The 14,896-nt window shown below is 41.8% G+C and overlaps 1 protein-coding gene across 1 annotated transcript; it reads right to left on the bottom strand.

Annotated features, from left to right (window-relative positions):
• Positions 1-2,321: 2,321 nt before the first annotated feature.
• Positions 2,322-13,412, bottom strand: LOC135497251 (uncharacterized). Its single transcript, XM_064787013.1, has 7 exons — positions 13,305-13,412; positions 11,242-11,377; positions 10,622-10,842; positions 5,087-5,254; positions 4,266-4,449; positions 3,693-3,947; positions 2,322-2,581 (listed from the first exon to the last, which is right to left on the bottom strand). The coding sequence occupies exons 3-7, from the start codon at positions 10,649-10,651 to the stop codon at positions 2,322-2,324; spliced, it is 897 nt and encodes a 298-aa protein (XP_064643083.1). The 5' UTR covers positions 10,652-10,842; positions 11,242-11,377; positions 13,305-13,412.
• Between the last annotated feature and the right edge of the window lie 1,484 nt (positions 13,413-14,896).

The following is a 14,896-nucleotide window of genomic DNA, read 5'->3' as shown; positions in this document are numbered from 1 at the left end:
ATTCGGTAAAGCCTGTCAAATTGATGACCCCGGTATAAATGAAATGCAAGTTCCCCCAAAATCTAAGTCCGGTCCTTTTGTTAAAGTGGATAGAGTCGCCGAGTTCCTTTGTTGAAGATTATGTAGCTAACCCTAACCAAACCATTAACCATATTCGTTGACAATACACAGCTATTGTATGGGGTCCTGCATTCCTAGGACGTCCATTCCTTTTACACCTGAGCTACATTTTGAGCAAGAATGTATAGAGCCGTGTACAATGAACTTACCCACTCCGTATTCATAATGCTTTATACCTGATGCATCAGGTGATTTCCCAAGCTCCTCGACATCAACAAATCCAGACCAGTTGATATACATTTCTGTTCGCGATGTCTGGAGGAAAATATATGATGCGATAATAATGGTTTCTCACATTCAAAGACAAATCTATAGCGGAACGCTTATAAAAAGGGCAGCTTTGAACGACTCGGCGGGAATAAGCTTCCAGTGATAAATGTAAGCAGTTTCGAGTTCTCCTCACAGGTAGTTTATTATGTACAGATGTAGCCAATGAGCTGCATAAAAAGCAATCACCAATAAATAGTTATTTTTACCACATTTAGCTACTCTGAATAAAGACTTGTGCCACGACTGGATCTCTTTAAACGGTTAGAACAAATAATGCCCAGTACTCACTTTTAAAGGATAAAGAAACTGGCCAACTCACGAGAGCGTAATGTCTAAGTATGTGCTCTTGGGTTTTTTTCGACCCAAGTGCAGCTGTATAACGGTTTTTAATCAAAATTTTGTTTTGAAAATGTAAACTCACCTTTTGACTAGGCAATTATACACTGCATATATAGTTTAATGAATTGATATTAAACTGGATGTATTGGTTGTCCCAAACACCGCGAGGATGGAGCTAATGAAGCCAAAACAGAGGCGGCACGTGAGGTTCTTTTGCGCAAAGACGAATCAACGTTTTTGGTGATGCAACAAATGCCGTCAGTGAGTGAATTCTTAAAACACCTCAAGCTAAATAATGAAGGGATGTGATTTTCCTGCTTCCATATTCTCACCAACCTACGCGGTTATCGTTGCCTCACCGCTGCCGTCAAAACGTGGCACAGTGGGTGTATACTGCATTGTAATCAAGTTGTTCTCATACACTTGAATATAAAACTGAAGGGATTTAACGGCCACTGCCAATAGAAAATATCAATGCATTGACGCCTTTAGAATTACCATACCATAGGTTCACATTGGCTGAAAATTTATTGGGCCATCCGATATATGGTCTGATAACATTATGGTCGAGTAAAGTGAAACGGCCAAGGGCCATTGTGTTCACCGTATAGATATTTGGTGGTTAGGAATTCATCCTGGTTAAGAAACTTGCTTCATGTATAGTATATATGTCAAACCAAAGTCGATATGATGACATGTGATGTATCGTTGCTTTGAGTACCTACCATAAAAATATCATCGAGAGCAAGTCACTAATAAGCAAGCTATTGCACTTTTTAGCTTTTTAGCTTTGGCCTCCAGGTGGCCAAGTCGCGAATCAGATCAGATTGAAATTCGATGTCCGAAGTGACATGACGTAGGGAGTCATGTGTACCGAATTTCAAGTTCATAGCTTTATTGGTTAAGAAACGTGCCATAGTTACACTCAAACGGCTAATTTACGCCATTTGACCTACATGTATGTGACCTTAGAATTATGTCAAATCCAAAATCCGTATGATATGTGATATATCCTTGCTAGGAGAACCTACCAATAATTTTTTTATCGAAAACGAGTCACTCACAGGCATAAGAGAGATATCACACTTTTTAGGTTTCCACTTCTGGCCCCCTAATGGCCAAGTCAAGAATCAGATCAGACCAAAATTCGGTGTCAGAGGTTACATGACATATGGATTTATGTGTACCAAATTTCAAGTTCATAGCTTTAACGGTTCAGAAACGTGCCATATTTACACTCAAACGGTCAACTTACACCATTTGACCTCTGTGACCTTGAAAATTAGGTCAAATCAAAAACCCGTAAGATATGTGATGTATCCTTGCTAGGAGCACCTACCATAAAAATATTATCAAAAACATGTCACAGATCGGACCGAAATTCATTGTCAGAGGTTACCTGATAAAGTTTCAAGTTAATAGCTCTAGCGGTTAAGAAACGTGCCACCGTTTTTGAAACAGGATACAGACGAGGACGGACGACGACGACGACGACGGACGACGGACAGAGCGGTGTTGTATAGACTCCCCTACGGTGAGCCAAAAAGGTTAGTGCATCTTATAAATTGTAATCTTCATCAGTCTTGTTCTTATCAATGCCAGTCAACATCAAACAAGGCCAGGTTTTGTCTTACCAAAAATGCTTCTTCCTTATTTGTTCCAATCCAAACTTCTCCCGGCTTGGGCGCAGTAAGGTCAACAGTGATCCCGTCGCTACAGTTATTGACCTCTGCCAGCGTCTCAGTCCACTTCTCATGTTTCTTGACAACGGTGTCAGCATGGATACAGATGTAATACCGCTTACCATGCAGCAATGTCCCAGTTTCAAATTCAATATTGACATACTCATTTTCTGCAAGAGAAGGGCATATCCCCTGGTAACAACATTAAGTTAACAAAAGCAGGTTGAGGCTTCAATTGTTAGTTTGGCCATTGTCTGACTCTCATGGTAGGCATACTAGTGCACAAAGAGTTTTCTGGTGATTTATCATAAACTCATGAATCATGTGTTTCATGTACAGTTGAAATAATTCCCTTCTCTCTGATTAGCAGAAATACTGAGATTTACTTTGTATTATGATTACCAGAAATACTGGGCTTTCCTTGTATTAGTTCTGGTATCGACTGGCTAGGAAATATAATAATCGTTTTGTTAAGGAACTGCGATATAAAGTTCACCCCGGAGCATCAAATCCTGAACTCCGGGCCCAGTGTGCCAAGTCCAGGTTCCGAGTCATCTGGTACTCCTGAATTCCGAGTCCCTCAATGGTTTCCTCGCAAAAATGGCTCTTCCACGGCATACTTAAACATGGTAGTATTTAACTCATCACGCGTACATTCGGATTTAGAGCTACTGGGCCTGCTATGGACCGATTTCAAGCAGCATATCTCTGCTTAGGCGGCGTGACGAAGCAAAGGATCGTAAAGCAATAATTAATAAAAAAAGCTTTTCACTCATTGCAGCCAATCGACAAAACCTTTAATGCGAAACTTGAACGGTCGTGTACCTCAAGATTCCCAGATCAGAATGCATCAGATGAATTGGAAATTTATCGCGTCAGCACTGTTTTCCTGGAGGCACGACTCAGGGGCTCGGAATTCAGGAATACGAGATATTCAGCACGTAATGCCCGAAGTTCAGGATTTTGATTCTCCGAGTTGAGCATCGACGGTTAAACCGTAGACACACATTAGCTGATCATGAGCCTCAATTCTTTGCGTCAAGAAACCTTGGTGCTGGCCTGTGTATTGACGACTTTTATTCCAAGGTTGGATTCCATCCACAGGGGGTGAAAGTCTTTATTTCAACCAAGTTTATATTTTCAGTTATAAATGATTAAGGCTGATCTCGCTGACATTACTTTATAAGCCGACTCTGCAGTTTCTATCAGAGTACATTATGTACGGTTATTTTATGAGAAAATAAATAAAGCACAGATGTTACAGCAATTCGGCAGACGTACCAGTGAATCCACATTTGATTTTCTTTGGCAAGGAACAAGGATCTTCGAAAATAATTTCTCCCTTCTTGAAGTGCGCAATAGCATCCATAGTTTCATCCTCAATAACTGAATATTTGTACTTCCTGTGTCGGAGGCTGGGCCATGTTGCAGACAGAATGTTGATATATGGTGTATAGTCTCTGTCGGGTATTAACCAAGCATCATTTTGCTTCTTGAAGATTGGTAGACCCTTTCCTGGTACAGGTGTCTTAGTTGCTGTTGTGCGAAAAAAGAGAGGACTAAATGACTACAGGCAAAACGCAAGAGGGTCGTCGATCATGCCTAATCCTGAAAGTGTTTGTTCTGTCATTTGTATTTTCTATAATCCAAACTGGGCTTTTCCTCCTTACGTGTCATATCGGATTCAATGTATAACAGACCTAACTTGTTTAGTTTTTGAAATAACGATATCCGAGTGGACCGTGCTGCATAACATACCAAGATTGTCACAAGCATTTCGATATCTTGAACTTTGATAGCTTGACAACTAAGTCCGTTTTTATTGACAAAATTTTACACAATTGTATTACCTACCTTCATCTATCATTGGGAGGCCCAAGGCATCAATGACAGTTGGTTCGAATGGTTTAATGGCATCGCATGACTTAATTTCCTTTGAAATGGTGGTACTGAGACCAGACTTGGAGATGCCTCGAAGCAAAAATCGATAACATTCCTTGAAAGCCAACGGCTTGTCCAAGACCACAGAAAATGCACCCTGGACAATATTAAAAAATGATGAAGCAATTATAGTGTCATCAAGCCTTAGTAGGGAATAAAGATAATACTGTATGTGCTTAATGTGGCAAATACTAAAATATTTTATGATGACTTTTCTGACAAAGTTTTGAAAGAAATATAAATCATAGATAAACAAATGAAAATATATAGTGTCCCCAGCAACATGAGAAGTCGGTGATGGCACACGAACTTTGCTATTTTTGTTGGAAGTTCACATTATTCACACGATTTGCCATTAGATCTAGGTGGTGAATCACATGGTCACCAGCTGTACATGTACGGGGTACTGTTAATCTTGCTTTCAAGCATGAACATGTCCAAACATTTCGAAACAGGTTTGCTGCTGTTTGGTGGTGTTTAGAAACACGTTCACATTACCAAACTTTTTGTGGCAAACACGACCAAACACAAAGGTTGCTGATATTTAAAAACAAAGGTTTGCTAATATAGACCCGGCTTAGTTCAAGCCGAATCACTGTTGGTGAAATTTTCCATTTGGAATAAAATCGGTGGATGAACATTTAGTACCAGGCTTGGGATGTTTTGAAGTTTCGATCGAGTAACCACTGCACTGCATGACGCACTGCTGCTTCTTTAGGACCGGGAACTGTTACCTTTTCATTGGTTAAGTTCACAGTGGCTTTCGTCCAGGATTCGATGTGCTGCCCGGGTTCAGCATTGGTTTTCAATGCCCACAGGTAATCCTCAACCACTGAGCGAGACAGGTCAATGTATATATCTGGGATATCCTGGTCACGAAACCTGTCAAACTCCACTTCGATCTGCATCGCAAAAATATTCAGTGAGTTAACGATTGTTTATGACAGAGCGAAAGTCGGTCGAAGTAAAACATGAGCTGCTGGGAAAATATATATGCATTGTAGTGGGATCTTAGCTATCCGTTGCCTTGATACCGATGACTGTAACAACTTCGTCTTGGATAATTCTTACTTTATTCATGAGACTAAACATTCAACTTCGATACACGTCCATTCATAATCTGACCCTCCTTCCGGCTCCCGCACATGCGCAGATCTATAAATACAAAGGTCGTCTGCAGACCAAATCAATGTAGATAAACTGAGGTTACTACATCACCTCACCCTAAACATCTTTTCAAGAATAATCCAGTTTTTTCTTAGCACACAACATAATGTCTTAATTTCCTCAATGTCCTATTCATCAATAGTCTATTCCTAAACAAGATCAAGTAGGATAGTAACCTGGATAGTAAGGTTTAATCTGATCCACATGTCGAGTTTCTAGACGTCTCTTGATTCTAAGTTTCACATTTAGAGCATTAGGAATTTGTTCAATACAGTAGGGACCTTCCCACTTAGGACTTAACTTAGCAGCAAAGAACTTAGCCACATCAGACATGGGATTCGCTTTTAGTTACACGAACTGTCCAACCTCATAACTTGACGCTATGCGTCTTCTCTTATCATAGTTCTCTTTTCGTTTAGTTGATTGTTCCAACATTTTGGCTATAACCCGAGCTACTCTGTCCTTATCATCTCTAATTTTGGTTGCAACATATGACCTTGGGTCATTTTCCCCCTCCCCAGCCAAAGTTAAGGCATTTTCCAGTGGAGGTTTCATTTCCCTAGATAAGGTCAGCATAGCTGGGCTACATCCAGTAGTTCAATTCTCAACCGAATTTACTGCATATCTAAATTCAGCTAGATGTATGTCCCAGGACTGGTGGTCACCAGCCTCCTCAGACACATAGCTCGCCAGCATGGACTTCAGGTCTCTATTTGCGCGTTCCACCCAATTGCATTGTGGGTGATAGGGTGTACTATGTACCAACTTTACACCCCATTTATCACAAACGGCACTCAAGAACTTAGAAGTGAACTGGGATCCATTGTCTGTTAGTAAACGTTCGGGCGGTCCAAAACGAGTGAAAAGTTCTCTCACTAGGCAAATAGCGACATGTTTTCCAGTAGCTTTCTTTAGCGGAAAGAATTCTACCCACTTGGAAAAATGGTCTCGAGTCACTAACACAAACTTATGCCGAGAATGCGAAATTGGTAATGGTCCAACTAAATCTGCCGCGACAAACTCCCAAGGTTTGGTTGTTTTTATCACTTCCATAAATCCAGGAGGTTTACGGTATACAGGCTTCACTAGTTGACATATTTTACATCCTCTTACATAATTGCGCACGTCCCGTCCCACTCCTTGCCAATAGAAGTTTCTGAGAACTCTGTCCAATGTTTTTTTTCCGACCAAGATGACCCGCCGAAGCTCGATCATGCAGTTCTGTCATGATTTTTCCTTTCAGGGAATCCGGAACCAGGATCTGACGACCCTCAGTAGTTTTCCTATATAACACCTGATCAAACACGCAGTCTTTTGCTAAACTACGAACTTTAGGCGTAACAGCTAGTTTCTGATCCCCATCAGACTTTAGATAGTTCATTACTGATTGTAAGAGAGGATCATTCTCTTGCATCATCAGCAACTGATCTATTCCCGGTAGACCAGATGGAGACAAATCAATGGTTCTGTCCGGTTGATTGTCTGAATTGTCAACGATAGGCACATTTTGACTCTGATTCTGAACCTCCAGTGTCTTACAATCATCACACTGATAGTCCATGATTCTAGCATCCTCAGGATCGATTCCGACACACTTATCGTGAAACCATCTTTCACAAACCTCGCATTGCACCCAGTCTATCAATGCATCTGTAGGTTTATGAGAACGTTTGGCATCACACGTGTCCTCCAATGTACTAACATCAATCACCCCAACAGATAGAACAGGCTCAAAGCGACTATCGCGGCTTAATGCATCAGGCACTACATTGAGTTTTCCCGGTCTATACCTGACCTCGGAATCAAAGTCTTGTTCACGCAAAACCCAACGATATAATCTGGGCGAAGATTGGGTCGTGTTGATAAAAATCCTCGAGAGCGCCTGGTGATCCGTGATCACCACTACGTGTCTACCTTCAATCAACGGTCGCCACTTTTCTAAAGCCCATACCACAGCAAGAATTTCACGTTCTGTAGTACTATAGTTCCTTTCTGCAGAGTTCAAGGTACGACTACTGTACCCTATGACTTTCAACTCTCCGTTCTGAATTTGATTCAACGATGCCCCAAGTCCTACCCCACTCGCATCTGTATGCAGTTCAAAATCTCCGGTGAGATTAGGATGGGCCAAACACGGCGCGGAACACAGTTTGTCCTTCAGAGTCTGAATTGTCTGACCATTCCCAAGTCACTCCCTTTCGGCGTAATCCATTCAACGGTTCGGCGATAGTAGAGTAATCGGGAATGAATTTTCCCAACCATCTAACCATGCCCAAGAAACGCTCAAGTTCACGACGATTCCGCGGTGGTGGGTAATTTCCAATGGCCTCAACCTTCGTAGAACTAGCTGAGATACCCACTTCAGAGATACCATGTCCCAGATACACAGCTTGGGTGTAATAGAACTTGCTTTTTGTAACGCTGTGAGTTCACGATCCTCCTTTCGAAGCCATACCTGCCAGTATCCCGAACGCATGTCAAGGGTAGAGAAGATTTTTGCCCCGTGAAGTCGTGATAGGATTTTGTCCATTTTTTGTAACGGATAGGCATCTGTTTTAGTTTTTTCATTCAATTTACGAAAGTCAATGCACATCCTGTATTTCCCATTTGTTTTGGGTACCATAACCACCGGACTGCGCCATCCCGATTTGCTTTCCTCGACGATTCCATCTTTCAGCATTTCAGGAAGTTGTTCCTCGACGGCTTCCTGTTTCACCGGAGACAGGTTGTATGGCTTTTGCTTGATCGGTGTTGTTCCTTCCTTAAGAACAATTTCGTGTTCAAGAACATTAGTTCTCCCCGGAGTGTCTGTGATTACGTCTGGATATTCTGCCATCAGCATCTCCACCACACCCTTCCGTTTTGTTTCGTCGATGGAAATTTTCGGTGAAATTTCCCCCTTACAAGTATCCTTCTGTACGTCAGGACTTGTCCCTAGCAATGACCATTTTATGACGGGTTTTACAGATGAGAGCCAATACGACTGATCAGAAATGTCAATGACCAAACCAACTTTGTAGATAAAGTCTCGTCCTAACAAAACTGGTGTTGACATCTTCTGAACCACCACACACTCGACGCATGTTGAGATCCCTCCGCATACAATGTCTAACAGGACTACCCCTAATGGTTCAAACGTGGAGCCATCGAACCATGCAAGGGTTAATCCTTCTTTAGGTTGAATCGGAATGTTCAGTTGTTGACAGAAGTCTTCAGTTACCATAGTAACAGCACTGCCAGAATCCACAAGACCGTAAGTTTCGGTGTCTGCCACCTGTAGTTGCACCCTTGGTTCGGATATAACTAGCGGCTTGGCTTTCCCACTCGTAGGGAAAAATTCTGGTGCATTCGGACTTAGACTATGTGACACAAACATATTTTTTTTGCTCTTAGTTTTATCGATTTTCTTGTTTGGACAATCCCGTTTTTTATGTCCGAGTTCTCCGCACTGAAAACAGGCATCGGTGTATCTGGATGAGTTATTCCAGCTCTGCTTGCCACGTTCTTCCTCCTTTTTAGGCCATTTCTGCTTGCCACGTTCTTCCTCCTTTTTCTCGTCATGTTTTGGCTTTTTGTCATCTCCCCGCTCCTCTCGAATCAACCGTCGCTCATTACATAATCATCCGCAAATCTGGCCAAATCGCGCGCAGACAGTTCATCCCTTTCAATGAGTTTTAATCTCAGGGACTCGCCCCTTCGTATGTAGGAATTGATCGATAACTAATTTGCGATGTAATCAGCATTTTTCGAAAGTTCAGCGGTAGGAACCAACCAATATTTGATGTAGTCCTCCAATCTTGCGGCGAAATCCAGAAAGGACTCGGTCCCGAGTTTAGATTCCTTCCGAAATTTCGTCCGGTAAGCCGTCGGGGTTAACCGATATCTCACCATAACCGTTTCCTTGACAACAGCAAAATCGTTCTGTTCATCCTCACTTAGAGAAAAAATAGGCTTGCTGGGCCGGACCCGTAAGATACGGTTCCAGTGTCCGTGATAGTTCTCCAGTCTTAATTTTATAACGTTTCGCCAAGTTTTCGAAAGTTTTGAAAAAGTAATGAATATCGTCCTTCTCCGTCAGTTTATTCATTTCTTTCAATTTCACAAATCTCGGTTCAGCCGTTTTTTCCGGTTTTTACAGCATCCACCAGTTTCTGCATGCTTTCCATCATCTGCAAGTTGTCCTCACGACGAGTCCTCGAAAAATGGACTAACAGGTCCCGAAATAATTCCCCTGTGTCGACCGCTCCACCGATTGCAGCTGCAGCAGGTTCCATTATTTTAGGCAAATCCGCCAAAACGTCCATTTTTTCATCCTTTTTCGTGAACTTCGTTGTATCAATAGGATTTATCTGGCAGAGCACATTGATATACTCACTGGTGTACCGACCTAAGGTCGCCACCCTCTCCCTCTTATCAGCAATTGTCCACAAAGACAGGCTACACACAATGTACGGGTTGTACACTGCACTGTATACGGGTCGCTGTATACTGGTGATGTAGTTGTACGCGGGGGTACAACCCCTAGGATCAACACCTAGATTGGCTCAACACTCGAGGCTCAACACAATGTACAGGTTGTACACTGCAATGTATACGGGCTGTATACAATGGCGACGTGGTTGTACGCGGGGGCACAACAAAGTTCGGATTTTCAATGTTCTGAAGTCTCTAAAAGTTTGTACACGTTGCAATTGGGCGCCACTTGTAGTGGGATCTTAAGCATCCGTTGCCTTGATACCGATGACTGTAACAACTTCGTCTTGGATAATTCTTACTTTATTCATGAGACTAAACATTCAACTTCGATACACGTCCATTCATAATCTGACCCTCCTTCCGGCTCCCGCACATGCGCAGATCGTTAAATACAAAGGTCGTCTGCAGACCAAATCAATGTAGATAAACTGAGGTTACTACAGCATGTTTATGAGTCTAGATGTCGCATTAGCATCTTATCAATACAGGGTGGCCCAGAAAACATTCCCCTCACGCAATGGATACGATAGACATCTATTGTGCCAGGGAAACGTTTTCTGGGGCACACTGTAGTGTTTTTCCCTTTGATTCAGTGCTACGTCAGAACACCTCGAGGTTTAACTTACTGTTTTCGGTTCCTGCAACTTTATGGACATTGCACCAGCGGCTGGAACTTTGCATGAAACGAGAAAACCATCGCTTAAGTCGTCATTGAAGCAGACACTGTCATAACAGGCCCTCAGTACGGACCGGTAACGCTTCCCGCATACCAAATCAGCGTTTAGCGAATCAACATGGTCAGCCAGTTTCAGTTCAAGGAATGGTTGGAAGATTTTCCACGACGTGGCTGAAAGGGAGATAATTCCGTTGCATTATCATGAAAAATGACATCATTGCAAGGCAATCAACGTTCAGCGATAAATTAAACCACTGATAATAAGGTTCAGGGAAAAGTCAGAAAATGATATAAGCATTTCACTTCAAATAGTCGCTGCTAAATAAAGATCGATAATACGGTGTCAAAAAATATGGGCGCGAAATCCCATTTGCGCCAAGTATATTATTGACCATTTCTGGACGGGAACTTAGTTTTTAAGCTAGGGAAACATAGATTAGCCAAACTTTGCCATACGCGGCTGGTAATTACTGCTTGAAAGTCAGGATTTATATAGCAACAAAATTAGCACAACCATTTTACTTAGTTAAACATGAAATTGGCCTTTAATACGAAAGTATGAGAACTTACAGTCAATGACGTCATCCTGTTCCTCTACTTTCCAGAGCACGTGGCTGACGTAATCTGTCACATTCTTGGGGAGGGACCAATGGGCGGAGATGAACGATGCGGAGGCTTGATAGTCAATATCAGCTGCACCACTTTCCTGCAAGGGAAGATTTTGTAGGAAAAAGATATAATGATACAAGTATAACGTCAAAAATATTTTCCTCCAAAATAAATGGTTGAGATGGTATTGATGTAATTGTCATTCGTCAGATTAAAATGTAATGTTGCTTGAATCATGCATATAAATCTTGGCGACATGTTCCTTATTTGGAATAGCTGTTCATAGTCAGTAGAACAATTTTATGTTAAGTTATGTCATCACTTATAACTAATATAATCCATGCAGCGAAAAATGCTAGTAGATTACTTCGCTTATTGGGATTGTGCGCATATTACGATGCGCCGTAAAATCATCGTTTAGAATGTATCCATCACTTTCATCACCGATTAGGAATCGTCTCAAAATTGCTTGATGCCGGAAAATATGATTTTTTGCCATCTCTCTCTGAATTCCCTTCCACCGCCATGAAGAAAACTGCCAGGACCCCGCGGCGATCCCACATTACTCCGGTGCTAGCCAAGTTACACTGGCTGCCTGTGCGTGAGCGTATAATTTTCAAACTACTCCTCCCGACCTTCAAAGCATACCACCGGCTTGCACCAATTTACCTGAACGATCTCATCCAACATTACGTGCCACCTCATTACCTTCGCTCTGAATCTCAGGACCTTCTTACTTGCAGGAAATATAGACTGAAAACATTTGGAGGTCGAGCATTCGCCACATTAGCACCTCAACTGTGGAACTCTCCCCCCCCCCCCCCCCCCCCCCCCCCACCCTGAGAGCTACATCGGATGTCTCAACCTTTCGCAAAGAACTCAATACCCTTCTTTTCAATAGAACTCACCAGCGCCGGTGAACATTTGTTTCAAGTGATACAGGCGCTTTACAAATAACAATTTATATTATATATTATATGTTTGCCATCAACGTTTACATCAACATCAGTGATACATGGATTAACATTTTATGAATTTTACATTTCTACAGTCTAAAGGACAACATTTTTTAGTTAAAAAAATGAGATTCCTGTCCAAGTGTAGGATGCAAATAGTAACTCCGTAACAAGCATTTTGAATTGGAATGAATTAAAAAAAATAACCCACAGTATCCCTATAACTACTATCCACCATGATGAGAACTGTAAAGGTCGTAAATGTACACGGGCCAATAGAAAATCTTCGTTGAATGAGCTGAACAAATCGGCCATCACAGATCATGTAGCCAAGGGAAATCACAACATAGATTGTGAACAAAGCAAAGTGGTAGAAAGAGAGCCAACGCGATTTGCGAGATGGGTGAAGGAGGCGATTCGGATTCGAAAAACCACCAATATGAATCGATGCGAAGGGGGCTACAGACTAAATCACGTGTGGGATCAGAGTCTGGCCACTACGACATCTAGCGGTCAGAAGTCTGACTTCTGAAGATGAATGGTGTAACCATTTTGAACGTCAAGTGATGTGTAAAAACTTTTATATCATTACATATTTCTTGATCAAATGAATATTTTCGCAGATGATGAGATTACTCCTGGAAAAGATGAATTCCGAATCCCGCGAAGTTATTCATTGAGTAGTCATCCGCTCGACTATTCTCAGCAATGTCTTGATTCTGCAGCACTGGAGTATTTTAGAACTGATGACGATGAGGTCATTTGTAACGCGGTCATTGGAGAATTATGACACCCAGGCCCATCCCCGTAACCCCCAAGGGTCCTAAGCTTTGTCCAAGCTGATTTAACCGGGATGAATCTGATTCGCTTTCGGCATTTAAAGTAAACTTCAAATAACCGCAATGGATTAGGCACTCGCATAAAAGTAAGCATTATTACAAATGATATTCGATTATTAATTGAATTCGTAATCGCGACAAATAGGCTCAAGAGGGTGGGGAGTTTCTAAAAGGTACACTTGTCACTATATTGATGATAAACTAAACTAAACGTAATACATGTACTCACATTCAGACTTGGTCTCGGGCCGTCATATACCTTGGTGTTAAGTGTCGCTTTCGCATCCAATATTCTGACGCCGTCAGATGTGACATTAACCTCGCCATTAGGATTCTTCGCCCATACTGTGGTGTAGTAGGTCTAAATAAGACGATAACAACAGCTGACTTTTCTGTCACAAAGTATTGTAATAGGAAGTATTTTTCCAGCACAAAATAGGTCAAGTTGGAAAAAAGGAGTATGTTTTAACCTTTACAAATGCACACTGCACTAGGGTTGATCGAATGAAGGTTCACACAATCCACAAAAACCGCCCGGAAAAATGACAAAGCTGTGATTGCAAGAAGGTATTTTAAGAAAGTGCTATGTTTGTGAAATTCGAGTTTGTACCATATCTGTTAACCATGTAGCTTTCTCCAGGTTCGATAACCATAATGTCAACATAACCAATACTTAGTGATTTCAATTCGACAATCATGGGAATATCAAAATGAGTGAGCGGCTTTTTACTTCAGCATGATGTACTTCTCCTGCTGTTTACATATAATTGATAAACTAGTTGTCTGAAAATGTTGAATTTTTTTCCACTTTCGTTTTAACCCGAGGATAATAGTAGACTCCCGGGGCAGCCCATTTCGTCATCCTGATCCTGATACTTCAGTATGGTGTTCTTCTCCTGCTGTTTACATATACTATTTGATAGACAAGTTTTTTTTAAATATTAAATTTTTTTCGAGTTTTGTTTTAACTCGAGAATAATCGTAGACTCCCCGAAATTTTGTCATCCTGATTATCTAGATTTGGGGTGAAAAAAAATGTATTCTTCTTTTTTAGCAGGCACACGGTTTGGTGCGGGAAACGTCTTTCCGTCGCTAGAATGCAGGCAGGGTCGACCTTTTATGTCACCCTCCATTACGAAACGTTATTTCGAATGTCGTCATAGAAGCAGGTCTTTACGGTGACGTCAGGGTGAAGAATCTAGCCTCCGCGCACGTTGTCGTCAATGCATCGACCGGCACAAAGATGATCTCTGTACGCGGGAGGAGAGGTCTAGTCGGGATTGAAGTCGGAAAAGCGGATTTTTGAACCTTTCCCTTTTTTATCAATTCAACGACGGGAACTTGGTGGAAGGTGAGTGGGAAGCGGACAGCCTGGTTATGATGGCATCACATTCTTGCGACTTCATTTTTTCATATGCTCTACACTTTTATTACATTCGGTTATAATAAGTACTGCATACGTAGCAACACTACGAACATCACTAACGAAAGCTGAACGAAAAGAGCCGAGCAGCGCGAACGTCTGTACGAAATGATTATTTATACGAAAATGTAGATTGGACTGACCGCTCGCTCGATCCATGCCAAGTAAAATACAATGTATGAATATGTTCATCGATATTTACGTACTTTGAATGCCACCAAGAGGAGACCTTCGAATTTGTAACTGGAGCCTGTCACTATTTTCCGTGCAACAACATCCGTACCTCCGGGTGTCGTCCCTACCCCTACACTATATTGAGTTGTATGGTAAGGTCTCTCAAACCCATCCCACGCGACCTCGAGGGAGTCCTCGTTGGTCTGGTAACCGATGTCATTGTG

The sequence above is a fragment of the Lineus longissimus genome, chromosome 12, assembly GCF_910592395.1.
Source record: "Lineus longissimus chromosome 12, tnLinLong1.2, whole genome shotgun sequence".
Classification (NCBI taxonomy): domain Eukaryota; kingdom Metazoa; phylum Nemertea; class Pilidiophora; order Heteronemertea; family Lineidae; genus Lineus; species Lineus longissimus.
This window is presented reverse-complemented; position numbering and strand designations above follow the sequence as displayed.